The following is a 21,412-nucleotide window of genomic DNA, read 5'->3' as shown; positions in this document are numbered from 1 at the left end:
ACGAAGGGAAAGACATGGAGCCGAAGCAGCTTATTCTGTGTCGCTTTCGGCGCGGCCCAAAGAAGCAAGCACTACAGACCTTCTTGAAGTTCAAGTATTGTGGGACCCAACAACAAAGTGTGCCGGCCAAGAGTTCGTCGCAGACTCCCAAGAGTTGTTGGCAGACAATTTGGAATCCATACAGCTCGGTACTCGTACCTCACCTTGAAAAGGGGGGGATGTCATGTGCACATCTAACCCTATGTGAATGTGGACAAGCTGTACCTACTTCTACAGTTTAGGTAGCCTAGGAAGTGTTCTTGCACTTTTGTGAGCCTGTATGCAAGACGTGCATGTCCAGACAATTAGAGTAGCTGCATACCCTTTGATTGCACAACCCATGATCATTAGCATCAGTACCCAATACCCAGCATGAGCATTTTCATCGCATAGGAACCCAGTTCCTGACCGCGTGTGAACCACCTCTTAGTAGCCATTTTTTTAATTAATAAGTGACTTTTGACATTCTAGAATCGTGGGGGCTGAATTAGGGCTGCTCGACCCAGCCTTTTGCACCTATAAGTGAAGCCCATGGGACGCCAGTACAAGCAGAAGATAGAGAGCAGACACAGGAGCACAATGCCCAAGCAATGTTTCCAGTTTCCAGGAGCACTAGCGTTTTTGGACATCAGCGTTTTCAGCCAGCAGCGTTTTTGCTCATCATCGGCATACCGCCGCAGTACCTCATCAGATCAACCTTGCCTCGCCGCAGTCAAGCTTCTCATCGCGACAAGGTCAGCGTTTTCAGTTTTCAGGCCACAGTTCAGCCCGCTTTTTCAGTTTTCATCCATTATTGTCGTCACTGACGATAGATCAGCCCCTTAGCTTCGCTGCATGACCCAGACCCCATCAGCATCCCTAGCGTTTTCAGCTTTCAGCAGATTCAGCCCTTAGTCTCGACCTCGTCGTCGTCATCGTCTCGTCAACATCATCATCGTCGTCGTCAAGGACCACAACATCTAGAATCACTGTACAAGACTTTGTGCAATCTAAAGCAAATACCTCTCTAGCAATAGAGAGGGGGGCCTTTGGAGAGGGGTTTAGGACCCCATGTGGTGTCGTCTCTCTCTCTCTCTCTCTCTCTCTCTCTCTCTCTCTCTCACTCTCAACACTCTTGTTCCACAGTTTCCACTCTCTCTTGTTTTGGTCATTGCACTTTCTCTCTCATTAAGCAAGGAAGGCTCTCCCTTCCTCTAAGTGAAAGGAACCTTGAGCACTCACTGATCACTCATCTTGAGCTTACACCATCATTCACTTTTGCTGCAGATTACATTGTGTCCCCGATGTAACGTCAACACGTTTGTATGGTGCTACGCCAGCATTGCCACGTCAGCCCACTTTTACGTTGGGATTCTCGCCTCGATTTCCATTGCATTTGGAGTTCCTACTGAATCAGACTTGGTCCTCCATTCTGGTCCAGCTCCAACTCAGTCCTTGCTCATCTCATATAGCCGTCAGGTCATGCCACATCATCACTTTGTGATAGCAACTCATGGAGTCCATCGGTGCATCAAATCAGCCCTGGAGGTGTTTCATCGAGTTACTGCATTGAGTTGCGAGTCGTGCACTGAGGTATTGCATCTATGTACATTCCATTTGATCTAAAGCAAATTGCACATCTGTGATGGTGTGGTGGGCCTTGAGAGGGTTGGTTGTGACCCCGTTGGTGTGTTTTTTCCTCTCTCTCTCTCTCTCTCTCTCTCTCTCTCTCTCTCTCTCTCTCTCTCTCTCCATCCCCACCTCATCTTGCTGACTTTTAATCAACTCTCCAACAGGAACCATGGGTCTATACCTTGCACTTTCCTTTAAGGGTGAATCTTGGCTTATCTTGGATTCATCTAGGTATATAAATAAGGCAAGGTTACATTCACTAACGCAAGGTTAACAACAAACGATTTGATTGTCCGATGGCGCAATTCTACCCAATCCGTCAATTCCGCCGTCTTTGACAGCCAAGAAGTTAGCCATGTTTGATAGGAAATATTGTGGTGCTTGCCTCTCTAGGTTCCCACCTTGAGAGTATAGCCTCCTAGGAAGTTAGTAAAGCTCAACAATGGAGGAAACTTAGCTTTTCAACTAATCTCGTCATGTAGGTTTCTTCCTACTAAATCAAGAAAATATTGCAGAATCAAGGCCAAAACCATAGCTAGAAACGGACTTTTAGCTTTGCAATCTCCAACCCAGCTTGGGTCACAATAGCTGTTTAGAGTAATGATGCCTGGCCCATGGAAAATCCCAAGCCTAAAGTACCTTTGATGTGCCTTCACATGTGCATACTTTCCTTCCAATGGAATTCTCTAAGTTCATTTGACAAATCCACGATGACGACCTATTCAACCGGGTAATATCAAAAAATAAATATGGTCGAGTGTTGCATGAGAAAATTGAAATATCAACAAGTTTTTTGTACTTTTTCATGTCGAAAAATCTTTCATGGAAAGTTAAGCGTTCACCTCTATTGGAGTGCTCACAACCTTCCAATGTGTCATCCCAAAAGCTTATAGGAGCTCTGTCGTACTTTTGTCGAGAGATGAAGATGCCTATGAAGTTTTCCAAAATTCAATCTCTAAACAACATTTAGAGAACCCCTAACTTTGTTATCTTAAACTCAAAGCTTAACTTGTTTAGAGCTTGATTGATGCATTCTTCATCATCACTTCAACACAAAAGGGAACGCTATATACTTTCCATGTTTCTTGGTACATATAGATTTGTATTGTGAGCACTCCTTTTAGAGCCAAGCCTTATGAAAATTTTACATATCCTCTGTTACTCCAATGCATTTGTGCTCATACACACATTGCCAAGGCATCCCCACATGTTGTCTCATGCACAGATGTAGAGAACCGCTTAACTAGTTGACTAATCTATTGGAAAGCACTTGTTTTTCTCCTCAAAAGTACTTGGAAAGAAATTGCTTTTTCAAAGAGCAATAGCTTTTGCGGAAGGTTTCTTGGGAACCCATTTTCATTCATGCGCTTGTCGTGAGTGCACTACTCACTAGGAATCAACTCAGATTTCTTAGGCCATGAGGTATTCCGGTCTTAGCGCTCTAGTCATCCACCTTGCAACACATTGGAAATATTCCTTTCTTAGTTCCTCACTCACCCAACTTACAATCAAGTCCTAAGCGACGCTTTAAGTTACCCATCCCATGACGCATCAGGAGTGTTTGTTTCGTATGGTTGGACACCCCTTCTAGATGCTCCAAGTCACCCATATGATGAATCATACGCACCCGTTTCAAGTGGCCTAACAAATTTTCCCTATCACAATGTGCTAGTCATTTCTTTGGAATGGCGCACCATAAATGTTTGTTCTAGGATTCTCTTGTCATCCTTTTGATGGCACATCCGAAATAATCCCTCTCATTTAAGGATCCATCTATTCTGATAATACATTAAGCTTAGAAATTCTAAGCTATAGCTAATTTGACAACATATCGAATAGTAGGTAGTTGTTCTAGCTTTCCTCATTTAGTTTTTTTTGTGGCTCTAGCTTTACTCATTTCCTCCTCAACTGAGATTGCACGGTGGAGTAAATGGCCAACTCGTTAGAATTATGACCTGGAGATTGCAGCTTCGTGAATTTGAGAATGCTTTACGGTCGTAAGAGGAGGACTTTCTAGAGGACTTCTTGCTGATTTTTGGGTTAGTTTGTGGGGTTCTTATTTTCCTCTGCAGATTGCTTTGATAGCATATCGTGCTTCCATTGGCTATCCCACATGGGAATGCACATAGGATGACATATGTTTGAAAGTCGAGAAACTTGACCCTTTTAATGTAGGGATGCTTCTTGACTCTTGCACATGGCTTACGAGATTCATACACTCCGTACATATGTCATGGATACTCATGCGTCAAGTCGGTATCCGCTCAAAGAGGAGGCATAGGCCACATCCCGTTCCCAACAACCCTCCCTTTTGGCTTTATGCTATGACTGATGAAGATACTTTGGCAATCCACAGAGGGTATACTTCTTACCTCAAACATAGCTATCAAAAACAAATAATCGATTGAAGGTTATCCTAACATTGATTCTAAAGAGGGAGGTAACACAAAGTTTTTGGTGCCTATTATAGCATATCATCATGATAATTAACGTGGTCAATGATGTGGCCCATTTTGCTACATTTGATCCCCTTTGCATTTACTGATGTTGTTGCTCCGTTGGTCTTTGAAATAACAATTTTAAGATGGATGGTTCTTTCTCCGAGAGTGAGGAGGAGGTTTGAGATGGGCTGTGTTAGATGCCATATTTTTGAGACTCCAAGGCATTGTTTATGGACCTGTGAAATAGCAGTTAATTTGGAGAGGAAACAAAAAATCTCTTAAAAAAGGAATTACAGTCTAGATACTTTATGTGGGAAGCTTGTTATCGGCCTTCACACGGACTGGATATGGATCTCATTTATGAGATTGATACAAACATTGCAGGGTGTATATAATATGCATCTAGTGGGTCAGAGGATGTCGGTAGCATTTCATCACCTGCTTTTTTAGAGTCTGAATATAAGAAGATTTTGAGGACATTGGGCAGCACGTTTGGGGTGTGCACTGACATGTAGAGAGTAAGAGATTTGCATACACAGGCTATTGTGCAGAAATATGATGAAGAATTATCAACACATTGAGGGGAGCAGGTAAGAGATGACTACAGTGATACTTGGTTCACTCTTGCTACCTTGGGAAGATGAGGTATGGTCATCCTAGAGGGGAGTATGCGTGTAGCTCCTAATTCCATTCCCCACACTTGTTTGTAATTTCTATACAGTCTTGTTCTTTTGGATAGTTGCACTCTCGTACATATGTTTGAACATAAAGAGATTTGTTTTTAGGCAAAAGAAAATGGTTTTTAAAACTTAGTTTGTATGGTTCTTACATTCCTTTGTATCTTGTAGGCACCCCCAAGAAGGTCTCGAAGTCCTGCACCTTCTCAACAGTCAGCTGGGCAGCTGGTAGCATTTCGTTCAGATGTGGCCTTGTCGCTTTTAAGAGCAGCATTTAGGGATCTCGCTCTTGGGACAGTATGCAGAATGGTATGGTTTCACAAAGAAAGTTGGGAAATAATGTTCTCTAGTTTTGAATCTGGTTGATTGACATTTGAATATAAGTATGGAGTGTATTGAATTGTCTGGATTGGTTTGCAGATGCATATTGGATTTAACTGTGGATGGGTGAGGGGAAGGATCTGGATGTATGCAGTCTTCATTGTGCATGTGTGCATGGACATGTGAGAAAAAAAGATTTACCTTTTTGTCCATAGAAGGCTGGCACAACCTATGGGATACATCAACGTCCATTGTAGTACATTCCAACTTTGGGTTTGCCTGAAAACACGATTGAAGTTAAATGAGAACGCACTAGGCTACCGAGAGCATATATAAGGCTGTGAGAAAGAACGACTATATGAGTGTTCTTTAGAGCAAAAATGTCTGCCCACAAGACAATTTATTTACATCGGTTGAGTATACCCACTTGAGTGTGCCATAAGGTGCACATAAAAAACAAAAATAGAAACTTAAGAACAGCTCTTATAGAGATTTCATCACTACACCGAAGAGATGAGGAGAGGAATATACTTTATTGTAATTTCATGACATCTACGGTCTTATAGCTATGAAGATTATGACCTGTGGTAAAGAATGCAGCTCATCCTCTTGAAGAGCTATCAGAATTAGCGGAGCGGTGTGAGCTTATCAGTAATCCATACTGAAATACCTTTTTGATGAGAGAGAGAGAGAGAGAGAGAGAGAGAGAGAGAGAGAGGGGGGGGGGGGGGGGGGGGGGGGGGGGGGGGAGGGAGGGAGGGAGAGAGAAATGAAATGAAAAATGAAAATGAAATGTTATATTAACGTCTACAAAAGGCCAAAGTGACCTATGAGACCAGAAAGTTACAATGTGGTGGATATGATACAAAGTCAGAGTCGGAGTAACAAGATGACAACAATGACAAAATTGAAATGACAAATGTTACAATAAATTACTATGGAATCCTAAACTACTCGCTGGCGGATCTCATCAATCTCCTCCTTGGTCAGTAGTCTGACCGGGCGTCGTGCATGTCGAGCCAAAGTGATCCGAATCCTCTGATGCAGCCTCCGCCGATGCTGTGTAGTCCTCCGCAGTCGTGGGCGTCTGGATCTTCCCAGCTCAGTCGCTCGGTCGATCAGTGTGCCTCTGGTGTGAGATGACGAGCTTTGCTGTGGTAGTAACTCCTCCGGGTGTCCAGTGGCAGCTCTAAAGAAGTCTGTGATCTGTTTCTGAGACTGGCTAGCCTCTCCTCTCATCAGGCTCTCTCTGTGTCTGTGCAGCTCGAGCAAAAACAAACCTAGGCATCTCTAATCCTCGTACCGCATGACTCTAGAGAATGGTCCAAAGCCCTCTTTGAACAAGCAATGTAAGCGGCCTCGTATCTCGTAGTAGACGGGGAAGTGGCATGTGTAGTGCAACTCTGTCTCAGGCTCGATGTCACAGAGGGGGCATGTCCTGGCCTCTGCTGGTACTCCGCTATATCTCCCAGTCTCGATCCGCAGCTGGTGTGAAGATGTGCATATCTGGCCAATAGCACATCGTATCCCATGAGACAAGTGGGTGTCCATGTATCTGGGCCTCGTCACAAAACCATCCTTCGTCAGATGCTCTCTGTAGAAAGCCATCTTCGTGCCCAGCTCGTGTGCTGGTTGTATCCATGTCCTCTTGGTGTCTAGCTGAGTCAAGTCCTGGCGAATGAGCATGGTGACCTCGGACTGTGTAAGAGTCAGAGAGGGCGCATCCAGTGAGTACTGGAAGGGAGGCAATCTGTCTATGCTGAACCCATGGCCCTGAAACCATGATGTCATCTCCCCATACCAGCATGTTGTATCTCCCTGCATGGCTAACTATCGAGAGGACTCAAGTGCAAGGCATGCATATATGTCTGTGGGAAGTTCCCACATGCGGTGTATGAAGGAGACAGATCTGGTGAGCACCTCAACCACTAGTGGGGGGGCAGCTAGCTTTGCTCGTACAATAGCACGTGGCACTGAAGCCTTGGCTCTAATGAGCCGCGAGATCATAGAGACCAGAGGCTTCTCCATGTCCCCCCATCCATCACTGCAGCCTATCCTCCCGTGATGATCGAGTGAAGGTCCCCAAATCTCAGCTCCATATAGCAATGAGAAGCCACCAAAGTGTCAAAGAGCCAGAGGTTCGTCCGAGGCTCTTGAAACTGAACCTGTGAACACATCCTTTCCAATCTACCCAATGCTGCATGGGCTCTGGTCAATCTAGTCTCTGCTGCCCTTCTCAATAAAATGCTGGCCCACTAAAAAAAAAAAAAAAACCACTCCAAGGTAAGTGTAAGCATCTGTATACTCCACCTTCTTCTGGGCGTATGGGAATGCTAGCACTGACCTCCTGATCCACTGTGGGGTGGTATTAAATACCATGACCTTGGTTTTACCAAGGTTGACGGACAATAGTGGAATCCATGTCCTTGCCAGCTGTGCACCTCTATCACAATCTCTCTCAATGTAGTCAGAAACCTCATGCACATACATACCAAATAGAGTAGGAGAGAGCGGGCTGCCCTGCTTCACCCCAATAGTGGAGTAAACCGGTGTGGATAGACCCTTTGGGGTACGTACATGCCCTACTACTGACCTGTATAATGCCATGGCCCCCCAAATGAGCTCTGTGGGTACTCCCGTTTGCTGTAATCTGCGCATCAATCTAGCTCTGGGCATTGTGTCAAATGCTTTGCGGAAATCCAAAAGCTACAATAGATCCGTCTCCCACGCGATCTGCCCTCCTCAATGATGGCTCTGAGTGTCAAGGTATGGTCAAGAGTAGAAAAACCCTTCTTGAAACTTGCCGGCCCGAATGCGCGTATCCCCTCCCTCTTTGCCCATCTACTCAGCTGCTGCTCAAGAATAGATGCGTACAACCGTGCCAATGTGTGTCCAATCATGATAATGCAATAATTCCCAGGCTCCATAGGGTCTCCCGACTTGAAGATAGGTACAATAGTAGATAGTCTCCAAGTATCAGGCAAGCCCTCACACATGGCACGCTTAAACATAACTGCTAGAAGCTCTGCTAGTAAATCTCTGGCATGCGTGAAATGCTCAGTCACTAAACCATCATGATCATATGCTCTCCCAGTCCTCATCCTGTCAATGGCCTTCCTCACCACCTCAACGATGAAAAAAGCACATGTGTGTGGGCATGGATTGGGGGGGTCGGGAAGGAGGGGCTGCTCAGGAACTGTGTACAAAGATGATGCATACTGGCCGTAGGCCTCTGTAGAAGTGATGGTGGGGGGGGGGGGGGGGGGGGGGGGGGGTGGTGCTCATGAAAGAGCTGCCATGCCTCACGTGAGTCCTGACTCAAGGAATAGCTGGTATAGATCCTGCTCTAGGTGAGCCAAAAATGCCCTCTTCTTCCGCCGCACTAGGCGTCGGAAGTCAATCTGTGACTGTTTGTGAGTGATGTCCCCCAAAAGCACCTCTCTCTGAAGTCTAGCTCTAGTGTCCCGGCATTCCTCATCATACCAACTGTTTTGGGGCATGCTTCTCGAACGGCGTCTCTGCTCAGGCTGGGTATGTGGGTATGCCTTTGCTGTTGCATCATGTAGTGTCTGTGTCAGTATATTAGTAAGCTCCTCCAGAGGTCGTTCTGGCTCCTCTGTGCACAGGCGTCTGTAGATCCCATCTATGTATACAGAGTCCGTCTCCCGCGTGAAGATGTAGCGAGTAGGGGCTGCTCCCCATAGCTTGTGTGCTACACTAAACTGTAAAGAGATGGTCAACGACACAAGAGCATGGTCCACTGCCACACCAACAGGTTTGGGTCCAACCGTGAGATCCTCGATACTAGAGATGAGGCTCGACTGTGCCATGACATAATCCACTGTGCTGGCTCCATGTCTGTGTGGAAAGCATGTGAAATCCCCCGCAGCGGGAAATCTCTGTAGGCCATTCAAGATGGCCAATCCATGTGCAGTCCCCATGTCTATCAAGTGTCGTCCATACTCAGTGTGTTCTCCATCCTGTGATAGTTTGGATAGGTCCGTCTCTGCAACATCCAACTCTCTCAGCATCTCCTCTGAAGTATCATAAAATACTGTCTGATGATGGGCAGTCCTAGCATTGAAATTCCCTAGAATGATGATGTCACCATCTCTAGAGAACTCCCATATGTCATCATCCAAAATAGAGAAGGGGGACTGTCCTTTGGGTGGTGCATAAACTGACGTACTCGGGGGAAAGTAGCAGATAGCAATGTAAAGATTTCTGCCTGTCTCTTCTCTCAATCTCACCCACATGTACCTAGCTTGCTCATCCCTGCGGGCTATATGTATCAATGGCTGCAACTCCTCCCTGAATAACACTGCCACTCCTCTTGAGCCCTGCCCTCTGTGCTTTGATCGTGTCTCCTGTCTACAGGCTGTCTCCCATCTATATCCACTAATGTGAGGCATAGATTGCCCCGGGGCCTGATGTGTCTCACAGTAGAAGACGATGTCTCTTCCCATAAAATTATCCTCAAAAGCACCCACAACAAGGCGCATCGATCCATTACAATTCCAGGTGGCAACTTTGAGTGTGGCCTCATAGGTTTCGCACCGTCATGTGGAGCGCTGCTCTACAATCACCACCCGGTCATCTCTGTAGAAGGCAGTCTTTCCCTTCTCCCTTGCCGCTTGAATCTCTGGCATTACCTCTCTCATATGCGCAAGCTGTGTGAGAGTGAGGTCATCTCCAAGGAATATGCCCGTTTTCTTTAGTGTAGGGCGCTTATTCAAGAAGTCCTTCTTTGCCTCCATGGATGGAAAACGGATGATTAAAGCTCTCCCTTTTGAAGTCTCCCCATTGCCTTGTGTCTTCTTCCCTACCCTCCATGCCTTTGTATGAGTAGCCTCACTACCCATCATGCGGATAAGTTCTTCGACTTCCCCTTCCACATCATCTCGGTCTTTTAGACCGGTTACTCTTATATGCAAGGCTCTAGTTTTCCTTCTCTGCTCTTCTTCTAGAGTCATGTTGATGATTGTAGGAGTGGGGACGGATGTGGTTTCTTTCCCTTTCCCTTTCTTAGTGACTTCTATCCATTTCTCGGCCTCATCTGCCTTCTTCTCCGTCTTCGTGATCACATCCATCCACGAAGACGTCTTTACCACCTTCTGTTTCTCCTCCTCTATGATCTCCGTGCTTGCTCCTTGATGACCTTGATCTCCTCTATCATCGAGGGCTGGAATTCCCCTTCTTCCAGTGCGCTGCTTGCTCTAACAGCAAGCTCTCGCTTGAGGGCTGTGACCTCTTCTCTATGTGCTTGTGAATCCGCCTTAAGTGCTTGTACCTCTGCGTGCAAGTCCTCTTTCTCCTCCTTCCATTGCGCGCCTTTGTTGAGGAACATTTGAAGAAGGTTGGCCTTCTCTTTCCACCATCCCTCCGTCTTTGCTTTCCATATTTTCATCTCCCTTTCCATTTGTGTTATCCGCTTGTTTGTGGTTGCCTTCGTATGGGGCTTACATATTGGCGAAACAATCATGGCCTCCACTGGCGAAGCGCTCATGGCCTCCATTGGCGATGCGGGTATAGCTCGATGCTCTGGCTGGGCTGAGTCCAGACGGAGAAGTAATAACAACCACAACCCGAATGCGGGTATATGCACTACCACAGCCCACTGCGGGACACTCGATCTGCTCTGCCAAATATCCAGAGGCTCAGCCCCATTTTGGTTTATTCACGATACCTGCACCATGTAAATATATTTGTTGTCCTCAATTCTGCATACTCAATATAGCTGAAAATCTGTCTGCTGAGAGAGGCAATTCTGGAAATTCTATGCGGGCTGAAATCTGTTGCTGATCTGATCCTAACTTGGGGCTGATCTGGGGTTAGAATACTGCTAAAGATCCTGGCTGAAAACCGGCTGCAATCTGGGACTGTTTAGGGGCTGAAATCTACTGCTGAATAGAGGCTGAATGTCTGCTACTACCGGCTGAAAGGGGTGTTGTCCTCTTGGCTGAGATACCTGCTGAAAACGCAGGTGTTCTTGGGCTAAACCTGCAAACGCAAACCAGCCAGCAGGCTGAAAAAACACAGGCATATGGAGGGACTGCAGAGGATGGCGATGGGGCTGCTAAGGACAGCAGGAGGCTGGCGCTGATCTTCTGGTGCAGAAAGAAGGTTGGTGATGGCCTCTCACAGGAAAACGCTGGCAGTAGGGGCCGCCGCCGTGGAGAGAGAGAGAGAGAGAGAGAGAGAGAGAGAGAGAGAGAGAGAGAGAGAGAGAGAGAGAGAGAGAGAGAGATGAAATGTTATATTAAGGTCTTCAAGAGGCCAAAGTGACCTATGAGACCAGAACGTTACAATGTGGTGGATCTGATACAAAGTCAGAGTAACAAAATGACAAAATAAAAATACTATGGAATCCTAAACTGGTAGGTGTGAACTAAGCAGCTAGCTTGGATAGCGAAATCACAAGAGATCCAACATTAATCGCTGGCGGATCTCATCAATCTCCTCCATGGTCAGCAGTCTAACCGGGCATCGTGCATGTCGGGCCAAAGTGATCCGAATCCTCTGATGTAGCCTCAATTGATGCTGTGTAGTCCTCCGCAGTCGTGGGCGTCTGGATCTCCCGAGCTCAGTCACTCGGTCCATCAGTGTGCCTCTGGTGTGAGGGGATAAGCTCTGCTGTGGTAGTAGCTCCTCCGGGTGTCCAGTGTCTGCTCTAGAGAAGTCAATGATGTGTCTCTGAGACTGGCTAGCCTCTCCTCGCACCAGGCTCTCTCTGTGTCTACGCAGCTCGAGCAGAAACAAAGTCAAGCATCTCTGATCCTCGCACCTCATGACTTTGGAGAGTGGTCCAAAGCCATCTCTAAACAAGCAGTGGAAGCGGCCTCGTATCTCGTAGTAGACGGGGCAGTGGCATGTGTAGTGTAGCTCTGTGTCAGGTTCCATGTCACACAGGGGGCATGTCCTAGCCTTTGCTGATACTCTGTTGTATCTCCCAGTCTCGATGCGCAACTGGTGTGAAGATGTGCATATCTGGCCAATAGCACATCGTATCTCATGAGACATGTGGGTGTCCATGTGTCTGGGCCTCGTCACAAAACCATTCTCCATAAGCTGGAGAAGATGTTCTTTGTAGAAAGCCGTCTTCGTGCCCAACTCAAGTGTTGGTTGTATCCATGTCCTCCTCGTGTCTGGCTGAGTCAGGTGCTAGCGGATGAGCCTGGTGATCTCGGATTGTGTAAGAGTCAAAGAGGGTGCATCCAGTGAGTACTGGAAGGGGGGCAATCTGTCTATGCTGAACCCATGCGCCTGAAACCATGATGTCATGTCCCCATACCAACCTGCAGTATCTCCCTGCATGGCTAACTGTCGAGAGGACTCAAGTGCAAGGCGGGCGTATTTGTCTCTAGGAAGTTCCCACATGCGGTGTAAAAAGGAGATAGATCTGGTGAGCACCTCAACCACTAGTGGGGGGCAACTAGCTCTGCTCAGATAATGGCACGTGGTACTGAAGCCTTGGCTCTAATGAGCCGCGAGAGTATAGAGACATATCTCAGCTCCATAGAGGAATGCAGAAAACACTAAAGTGTCAAAGAGCCAGAGCTTCATCGGAGGCTCCTGAGACTGAACCTGTGAACACATCCTCTCCAATCTACCCAATGCCGCATGGGCTCTGGTCAATCTAGTCTCTGCTGCTCTCCTCAATGAAAATGCTGGTCCACTACAAACCACTCCAAGGTAAGTGTAAGCATCTGTATATTCCATTGTCTCCTCACCGTATGTGAATGCGGGCGCTGACCTCCTGATCCACTGTGGGGTGGTATTAAATACCATGACCTTGGTTTTACCAAGGTTGACAGACAAACCACTTTCATGGATAAACCTATGCAAAGCATCCAAGTGTTGTTGCATTCCCTTCGGAGAGTCAGAGATCAACACAATATCATCAGCATATAACAATAGCGGAATGCATGTCCCTGCCAACGGTGCACCTCTATCACCGTGTCTCTCAATGTAGTCAGAAACCTCATCCACATACATACCAAATAGAGTAGGAGAGAGCAGGCAGCCCTGCTTCACTCCAATAGTGGAGTGAACCGGTGTAGATAGACCCTTAGAGGTGCGTACATGCCTACTGCTAATCTGTACAATGCCATGATTCCCCAAATGAGCTTTGTGGGTACTCCCATCTCCTGTAATCTGCACATCAATCTAACTCTGGGTATTGTGTCAAAGGCTTTGCAGAAGTCCACAAAGTTACAATAGATCCATCTCCCATGGGATGTGCCCTCCTTAATGATGGCCTTGAGTGTCAAGATATGGTCAAGAGTAGGAAAACCTCTCCTGAACCCCGCTTGCCCAGCTGCACGCATTCCCTCCCTCTCTGCCCATCTACTCAGCTACTGCTCAAGAATGGATGCGTAAAACCGCGCGAATGTGTGTTCAATCATGATAGTGCGATAATTCCCAAGCTCCATAGAGTCTCCTGCCTTGAAGATAGGTACAATCGTAGATAGGCTCCAAGTATCAGGCCCTCACACATGGCACGATTAAACATAACTGCTAGAAGCTCTACTAGTAGATCTCTAGCATGGGTGAAATGCTCAGCCACTAGGCCATCATGATCATATGCTCTCCCAGTCGTCACCTTGTCAATGGCCTTCTTCACCATCTCAACGGTGAAAAAAGCACATGTGTGTGGGCATGGATCGGGAAGGTGCGGCTGTCCAGGAACTGTGTACAAAGATGACGCGTACTGACCCCAAGTCTCTGCAGAGGTAATTGGGGGGGGGGGGGGGGGGATTGCTCATGAAAGAGCCGCCATGCCTCACGCGAGTCCTGACTCAAGAATAGCTGCTATAGATCTTGCTCTAGTTGAGCTAAAAATGCCCTCTTCTTCCGCTGCACTAGGTGTCGGAAGTCAATCTGTGACTGTCTGTGAGTGATGTCCCCCAAAAAAGCACCTCCCTCTGTAGTCTCGCGGCATTGCTCATCATACCAGTTGTTCTGAGGCATGCTCCCTGAATGGCGTCTATGCTCAGGCTGGGTGTGTGGGTATGCCTCTCTTGTTGCATCATGTAATGTCTGTGTCAGTATAGTAGTAAGCTCCTCCAGAGGTTGGCCTGGCTCCTCAGGGCATAGGCGCCTGTAGATTCTGTCTATGTATACAGAAGTTATCTCCCGCATGAAGGTGTAGCGAGTAGGGGTTGCTACCCATGGCCTGTGTGCTACGCTGAACTGGAAAGAGATGGTCAACGACACAAGAGCATGATGCATTGCCACCCCAACAGGTCTGGGCCCAATAGTGAGATCCTGGATACTAGAGATGAGACTCGGTTGTGCCATGACATAATCCAATGTGCTGGCTCTATGTCTGTGTGGAAAGCATGTGAAACCTCCCGCAGCGGGAAATCTTTGTAGGCCATTCAAGATGGCCAATCCATGTGCAGTCCCCATGTCTATCAAGTGCCGTCCATACTCAGTATGCTCCCCATCCTGTGATAGTCTGGATAGGCCCGTCTCTGCAACATCCAGCCCTCTCAGCATCTCCTCTGAAGTATCATAAACTACTGTCTGATGATGGGCAATCCTAGCATTGAAATCCCCTAGAATGATAATGTCACCATCTCTAGAGAACTCCCATATGTCATCATTTAAAATAGAGAAGGGAGACTGTCCTGTGGGAGATGCATATACTGACATGCTCGGGGGAAAGTAGCAAATAGCAATGTAAAGATATCTGCCTGTCTTTGCTCTTAATCTCACCCACATGTACCTAGGTTGCTCATCCTTGCGGGCTATATGTGTCAATGGTTGCAACTCCTCCCTGAATAACACTCCCACTCCTCTTGAGCCCCGCCTGTCACAAACTGCTGACGCTTTAGAGCCCCGAAGAAGGGAGCCAACTTGCACATGTCGGCTGAGGGGCCTAAACCCTAAGAAGAACAAGTAACAGAAGAAGAAGTCCTACCAACTTGTCGGATGGGGCCCCAAGTGACATAAAGGATTAAAATAAAGCAGGACCCCACACACACACTCTGAAAGAATTGCGTCACTCTGAAAGAATTGCGTGGAACTGATGACGTGGCAGATTTCCGTAAATTACGCTGCCAGCTTTTTGCCATTGCTTTTGGACCATATGCTTTTGAGTTTGAAGGCTTTTCACTGTAAACTGCTTTTCGGGCCTAGGGCCTTTAAATATGTGCTAAGGGCTCATTCTCTGGCATGCTTCGTGGAGAAGGTGGAGAGTCTGGAGTACCGGCTTGTACTGTGTTGATGCAATATAAAGAAATACCGAAAGGGGCACCAAGGTTTGGGGCCAATACTCTCTGGGGTGGAATTCCGCCACTCCATGTCGTGTGTTCTCTCTCTCTCTCTCTCTCTCTCTCTCTCTCTCTCTCTCTCTTTGTATAGTTGTTATTGAGGTGCTAAAAGTTTTTTCAGTTTGTTCTTTTCTATTGGCACGTGGTGCTCGTCTTGTGACAGCGGTATTAGACCATCAGGCGTGTGCTTTTCTGAAAGCATACCGGTCCTACCAAAGAGCAGACAGAGCAAGATCGCACTTCCAAAGTTCATTGGAAATTTTAGCTTCGTGCTCCGACCTTGGACTTATTAGCCACTCCCACCCTTACTTCATCGCGCATTGGGCGTGCTCTCGTCTTCACCGCTCATGTCTTACAAGGCATAAGCCATAAAGATCACTAGTAAGAGAAGGATCCAAGATTTGTTTCGAGCTGTGTTTTTCTCAGAGGCAGTGCCATGCAGATGTTGATAGCTACCAAGCAGCATCCTCCAAGTACTTGGCAAGCTTTGAAGAAAAATTTTGCCCGAAGCTATATGGTTTCTGACATCTTCCTGCGGAGTGCAACTTTTGGCAGAGTGGGGTATCTTGAAATGCTTGCCATGGAAACCCTAGCAGATTATATCTTGAAACACTCGACATCTCTCAGTAGATCTCTCTTCTCGAGTTGATAATCTTGGAGATTCGGTGCGATTGCTATCTTGGGACTACCATCGCCACTAGAGGAACATTGTCTGTCCAAGAGCTGATGGACCATGCTGTGCTCGGCTACGACCTTATGGAAGGAATCTAACCCTAATTTTTGGTGCAGGTTTCAGGATGGAAAGTCAGTCGACTTTTCGAGCTCGGCTGATGTCGAGATTGCTTTTCAAGTTTGAAATCTGTTTGAGAACTTGTTTGGTGATCTTGTTTGGAATTTGTTTGAAATGGATGGTATCTGTTTTGAACCTGTCTTGGTGCCGATATGAATTGTTTGACTCTGGTTTTAATACTGGTTTCAATGATTGGTGATTTTACTCCCGGGTGGAGTAGTGAGAAATGATGGTTGAGAATGCTTGTTCATACTCATGGCTCGGACCCTTGTGGTTATTTGCGGGGGGAGTATTGAATGATTAAAAAGTGTTGTTTTTACTCATGGCCCGGACCCTTGTGGTTATTTACTGGGGGAGTATTGTTGTTGCTACTCATGGCCCGGACCCGGATGGTATACGGGAGGAATATTAAGAAGTTTGAGTAGTGGTTACTCTCAACACCTCCAAACGACGCAGGCTGCGGTCTGGGGGGGCGTTTGGTTGTAAAAGGCCTCTATATCTCATGGCTTGGACCTTTTCAGGTTATTTGCGGGAGGAGTGATGAGGGAGTCGTTGAACAACTCATGGCGTGGACCTGGATGGTTATTTGCAGGGGGAGTGTTCATCGGCGGCTTTATGTTTCTATGTCTTGTAACATGCATATGTGAGTAGTTGTGTTGCATTGTGATGTGCCAACCACTGAATATTCCTAATTGGATGAGATTGCCTGGGTATGTAATTTTAGTGCATCAAGACACCCGTGGAAGATCAGTACGGTCTGGGTGTGATGGCTAATTTTACTACGCATGAATATCAAGAGTTCGGATCTGGACGAAAGGAGAAGCTAACTCCTTGATCAAAAGAGCCGAAAGGAGAAGCTAACTCCTTAACAAAAAGAGCAAACTGATTGTCCCTCGGAATGTCCCTCGGAATGACCCTCAGATTTTTTTGAGCTAACTTGAGTTGTTTTGCAGATATGATGTAATCGCGGACGATTACTCTCTTTCAAGAAGGGGAGATGTTACAAACTTCTGACATGTCAAAACCCTAAAGAAGGGAGCCAACTTGCAGATGTCGGCCGAGGGGCTTAAACCCTAAGAAGAACAAGTAAGAGAAGAAGAAGTCCTACCAACTTATGGGGACCCCCTCAGATGGGGCGCCAAGTGACATAAAGGATTAAAATAAAGCACGACCCACACACGCACACTGAAGGAATTGCGTGGAATTGATGACGTGGCAGATTTTTTGTAAATTACGTTGGCAGCTTTTTGGCATTGCTTTTGGACCGGATGCTTTTGAGTTTGAAGGCTTTTCACTGTAAACTGCTTTTGGCTCCTAGGGCCTTTAAATATGTGCTAAGGGCTCTTTCTCTCGCATTCTTCCTGGAGAAGGTCGAGAGTCTGGAGTACCGGCTTGTACTGTGTTGATGCAAAATAAAGAAATATCGAAAGGGACGCAAGGTTTGGGGCCAATACTCTCTGGGGTGGAATTCCGCCACTCTGTGTCATGTGTCGTCTCTCTCTCTCTCTCTCTCTCTCTCTCTCTCTCTCTGTTTAGTTGTTATTGAAGTGCTAAAAGTCTGTTCAGTCGGTTCTTTTCTATTGGTACGTGGTGCTCGTCTTGTGACACCGTCCTCTGTGCTCTGATCGTGTCTCCTGTCTACAGGCTGTCTCCCATCTGTATCCACTAATGTGAGGCATAGACTGCCCAGGGGCTTGATGTGTCTCAGAGTAGAAGATGATTCCTCTCTCGGTAAAACTCTCCTCAAAAGCACCCACATCAAGGCGCATAGATCCATTACAATTCCAGGTAGCAACTTTGAGTGTGGTCCCATAGCCTCACACCGTCATGTGGAGCGTGGCTCCAATATCACCACTCTTCCATCTCGGTAAAAAAAAATACTACCTTTTTCCCTTGCCGCTCTAATCTCTGGCATCACGTCCTGTATATGGGCGACCTGTGAGAGGGTAGGTTGTCCCCGAGGAAGATACCCGTCTTCTTAAGAGTTAGTCTCTTCTTCAAAAAGTCTTTCGCTTCCATGGAGGGAAAACGAAAGGATGAGTGCCCTTTTTTTCGAGGTTTCCACCTTGCTCCCATTTTTCTTGTTGCCCACTCTCTAGGCTCTTGAGTGCATCGGCTCATGAACCCCCATCAAAACCATGAGTTCTTTTACCTCTTTGTCTACGTTATCATTGTCTTTAAGGCAGCAAATTCTCACATGTAGAGAGCGTACACGTCTTCTTTGCTCCTCTTCTAGTGTCAGGTTGATAATGGTGGGTGTGGACGTTGTTTCCTTGCTTTTTCCTTTCTTGGCAACCTCAGTTCATTTCTTAGCCTCATCTGCATTCTGTTGAGTTTTTGTAATAACGTCCATCCAAGAAGTCGTCATTTCTTTATGTTGCTCTTCCCCCTCTTTGATGGCTCGCACTTGCTCTATGATTGTGTTGAGAGAGAGAGAGAGAGAGAGAGAGAGAGAGAGAGAGAGAGAGAGAGAGAGAGAGAGAGAGAGAGAGAGAGAGAGAGAGAGAGAGAGAGAGAGATGATGAGATGATGATGAAATGAAATGTTAATGTCTACAAAAGGCCAAAATGACCTATGAGATCAAAAGCTTACATCCATGTGGGACTCTAGTACATTGTCCAGGCCCTAGGGAACATAAAAATAAATAAATGAGGATACCCAGTGTCACGCGGACGTGGCAGCTGTTAACTATGTCATGAGGACGTGGCAATTGCTAACTTTAGTTGTTGGTTTCTTTCCAATGGGTTTTGTTTTTTTTTTGAGACCCTCTTCTTGAAGTAGCAAACGTCGGACATTGTATGGCCAACGTGAACGGTAGTTTCACCGCAGATGGGTAGTGGTCGGCAGTGGAATTCGTATGGTAAGAGGATGTCTAGGCTCAGAGCAAGATCATATAGGTCCCCTCGTCGCACTTAGCAAGTTGGTGGATACTAGGAAGTGAACTCAATAAAGGCCTAAAGGCAAGGTGTGATTACCAACAGAAAGTATCTGACAGTTGGGCCACATTGCATTTTTGGATACGGTCCCAATGAGGATAGATGGTCAGATGACCACGGGGAGCCCAACGGAATCATTTCCTAAAATTTAGGGAACTGCTATTTTGGGCCGCGAAATGTGTTCATGTCATTACCTCCGGTATGACTAGGGGAACACTTTACAACTCTGCCGTGAAGTCAACTGGGCGACCAATTGGGAGATTTTTAGGTGGCAAACCCGAAACGGGCAAATGCTTGTAAATGCGCCAAGTGGCAGTTTTTCATGAACTTGCCTCATGCAGAAAAATGGGCGCTGAATTTTATGCTTGGAGAGGCCTCCTTTTGCATTTTGTCACAGGTTAAGAGCTATGGAGTGCTTCCTTGCCCCCTTATGAACAGTGCGGTGCCAGGAGTGATGCCCTGCACGCTACGCACTGCTCTCTCTCTCTCCCCTATGAGCAGTATGTTATGCCCCTCTAGTGGGCTTTTCATTTGACCAATGTACAGTTATGTGGGTTCATGCGCGATTGCCGAGGCAAGAGCCTCTTGCACAGGTACTGGATTAGCCGCTAGCTAATCCCCCCGCTAGCTAATCCCCCGCAAGTACAGGTGAATTCGGAGAGGTTTCACGTGAGAAATCTCGTCCGATTCGAAGGGCAAGTAGCCCTACAGGTGCGGGAGCTTGAGGTCTTGCTACAGATGCGACCGGCACGCGAAATGGAGACCAAAACAGGGAATTACAGCCTGCTGTGTATTTTTGCAGGTTTAGGGTTTCGGCCCTAAACGGGCCCTAATACCCGAGCCGTGTGTGTACTTAGGTGTTAATCCCTGTTACAGGTTACCTTTGCAAATTACTCTGTGTGTGTCTAAAGTAAAGAATTTCGGGTGAAAGCCAACGCCTACTGCCCCACGGGCCGGTTTCATGGTTCCGTTGTCGGGACATCAATCACTTTTTCCTCAAAGAGTGAGCCTCGGTTGTTTTGGGTAAAGACACAGAGTGCAGGAATGCGGGATTACACTATGGCCGACAAGGGGAAGGGCATTATGGAAGAGGGTTCCTCCTCAAAAGACAGGCAGGAGATCCCTATGGTTTTCGAGATTGGCGAGAGCTCACGGCCACGTCAGTGTGTACCTACTGTCAATGCGAATGTCCCTCCAGTAGTACAGGGCTTTGGGCAACTTGAGGATGATGCGTTCAAGACTCAGTTAGTTGCCGCGGTAAATGTCTTTTTGCAGCTAGTGCAAAATCCAAGGTTTATGGAGTTCTTGCAAGCGCCACCAGTGCAACAGCAAAATAGGCAAGCTACGCCGCGTACGGAGCTTGATGAGGCTCAAGCCCAGGTACTTCATGCTGCTCAGGAGGATAGGGAACACTCGCATGTTGCGGAGTCCGGGGCTTCAAAATAGGTTCCTCCCGTCCTTGAATAGGTGGCTAGAACGCCTATTCCACAGGTTATGCCAATTCAGCCCGCCACCTTTCAGAGCCAGCATGCTGTTTTGAATGGACAGGGAACTGGATACCAGGCTATGCAGCCAGTTTTTCCACCACCCACGGTACATCTTGGGTATTTCGGGGGTGGATCAGTGTTCCAAAGTATGGTTGGTTATGCGCCTACCAGGAACAGTGTTCGGGGGAATGCAACGCATCATGCCAAACCCCATGTATGGTAGTATCGGCATGCAGCAAGGTTTTCACTGCAACCAGGGCCAGTTTGGGGTGCCACAGGGTCATTTTGGCATGGCTGGTTTTGCTGGACAACAGCTAGATATCGCACCTCTGACGCAAAATGTCAATGGCCAAGATGTGCCGATCATGCCTACTACAGTGCCCATGTTGCAGACCATCCCTTATGACAATTTGGGGGCACTAGAGAAGCCGAAGGCTTACAAAGAAGGTGGTGTAGCTGTAACGTTCAGTACCTTCAGTGGTTTCGAGGATAAGACAAAGGCTCTTACCTTCCTCCAGTAGTTTGATACAACATATGCAAGAGGGAATTTTACAGAGGCCTCGAAAGTCAGGTAAGCTGCCACTTTCTTAAAGGACAATGCGCTCACATGGTGGACGACATTAATGCAAGGACAGGCACCCGCCACTTGGGTTTACCTCAAGCAAATGTTTGCATCTTCTTGGTTGTCAAATGAATTTGAAGCCGACGTCATGACAGATTGGCACCAGCTTACGTTGGCTTCGTGCAAGAGCTTGCTGGAGTACAATAGGAGGTTTTGTAAAGCGTTACTCTCAGTGACCTCCTACAGATTTGTGCCATTGACAGAGTAGATA

At 47.0% G+C, this 21,412-nt stretch overlaps 1 protein-coding gene across 9 annotated transcripts in view; it reads left to right on the top strand.

Annotated features, from left to right (window-relative positions):
* Nucleotides 1-21,412, top strand: part of LOC147458478 (uncharacterized) — a 194,676-nt gene that overhangs the window by 26,242 nt on the left and 147,022 nt on the right. For all 9 annotated transcript variants that reach the window (XM_086513109.1, XM_086513108.1, XM_086513107.1 and 6 more), the window contains one exon: nt 4,940-5,077. In XM_086513109.1, coding sequence (XP_086369235.1) covers nt 4,940-5,077 — 138 coding nt within the window. The remainder of the gene's footprint in view (nt 1-4,939; nt 5,078-21,412) is intronic.

This window comes from Adiantum capillus-veneris, chromosome 5, assembly GCF_014529385.1.
Source record: "Adiantum capillus-veneris isolate H3 chromosome 5, ASM1452938v2, whole genome shotgun sequence".
Classification (NCBI taxonomy): Eukaryota; Viridiplantae; Streptophyta; class Polypodiopsida; order Polypodiales; family Pteridaceae; genus Adiantum; species Adiantum capillus-veneris.
Note: the sequence above shows the minus strand (reverse complement) of the source record. Positions and strands in the feature narration are given on the sequence as shown.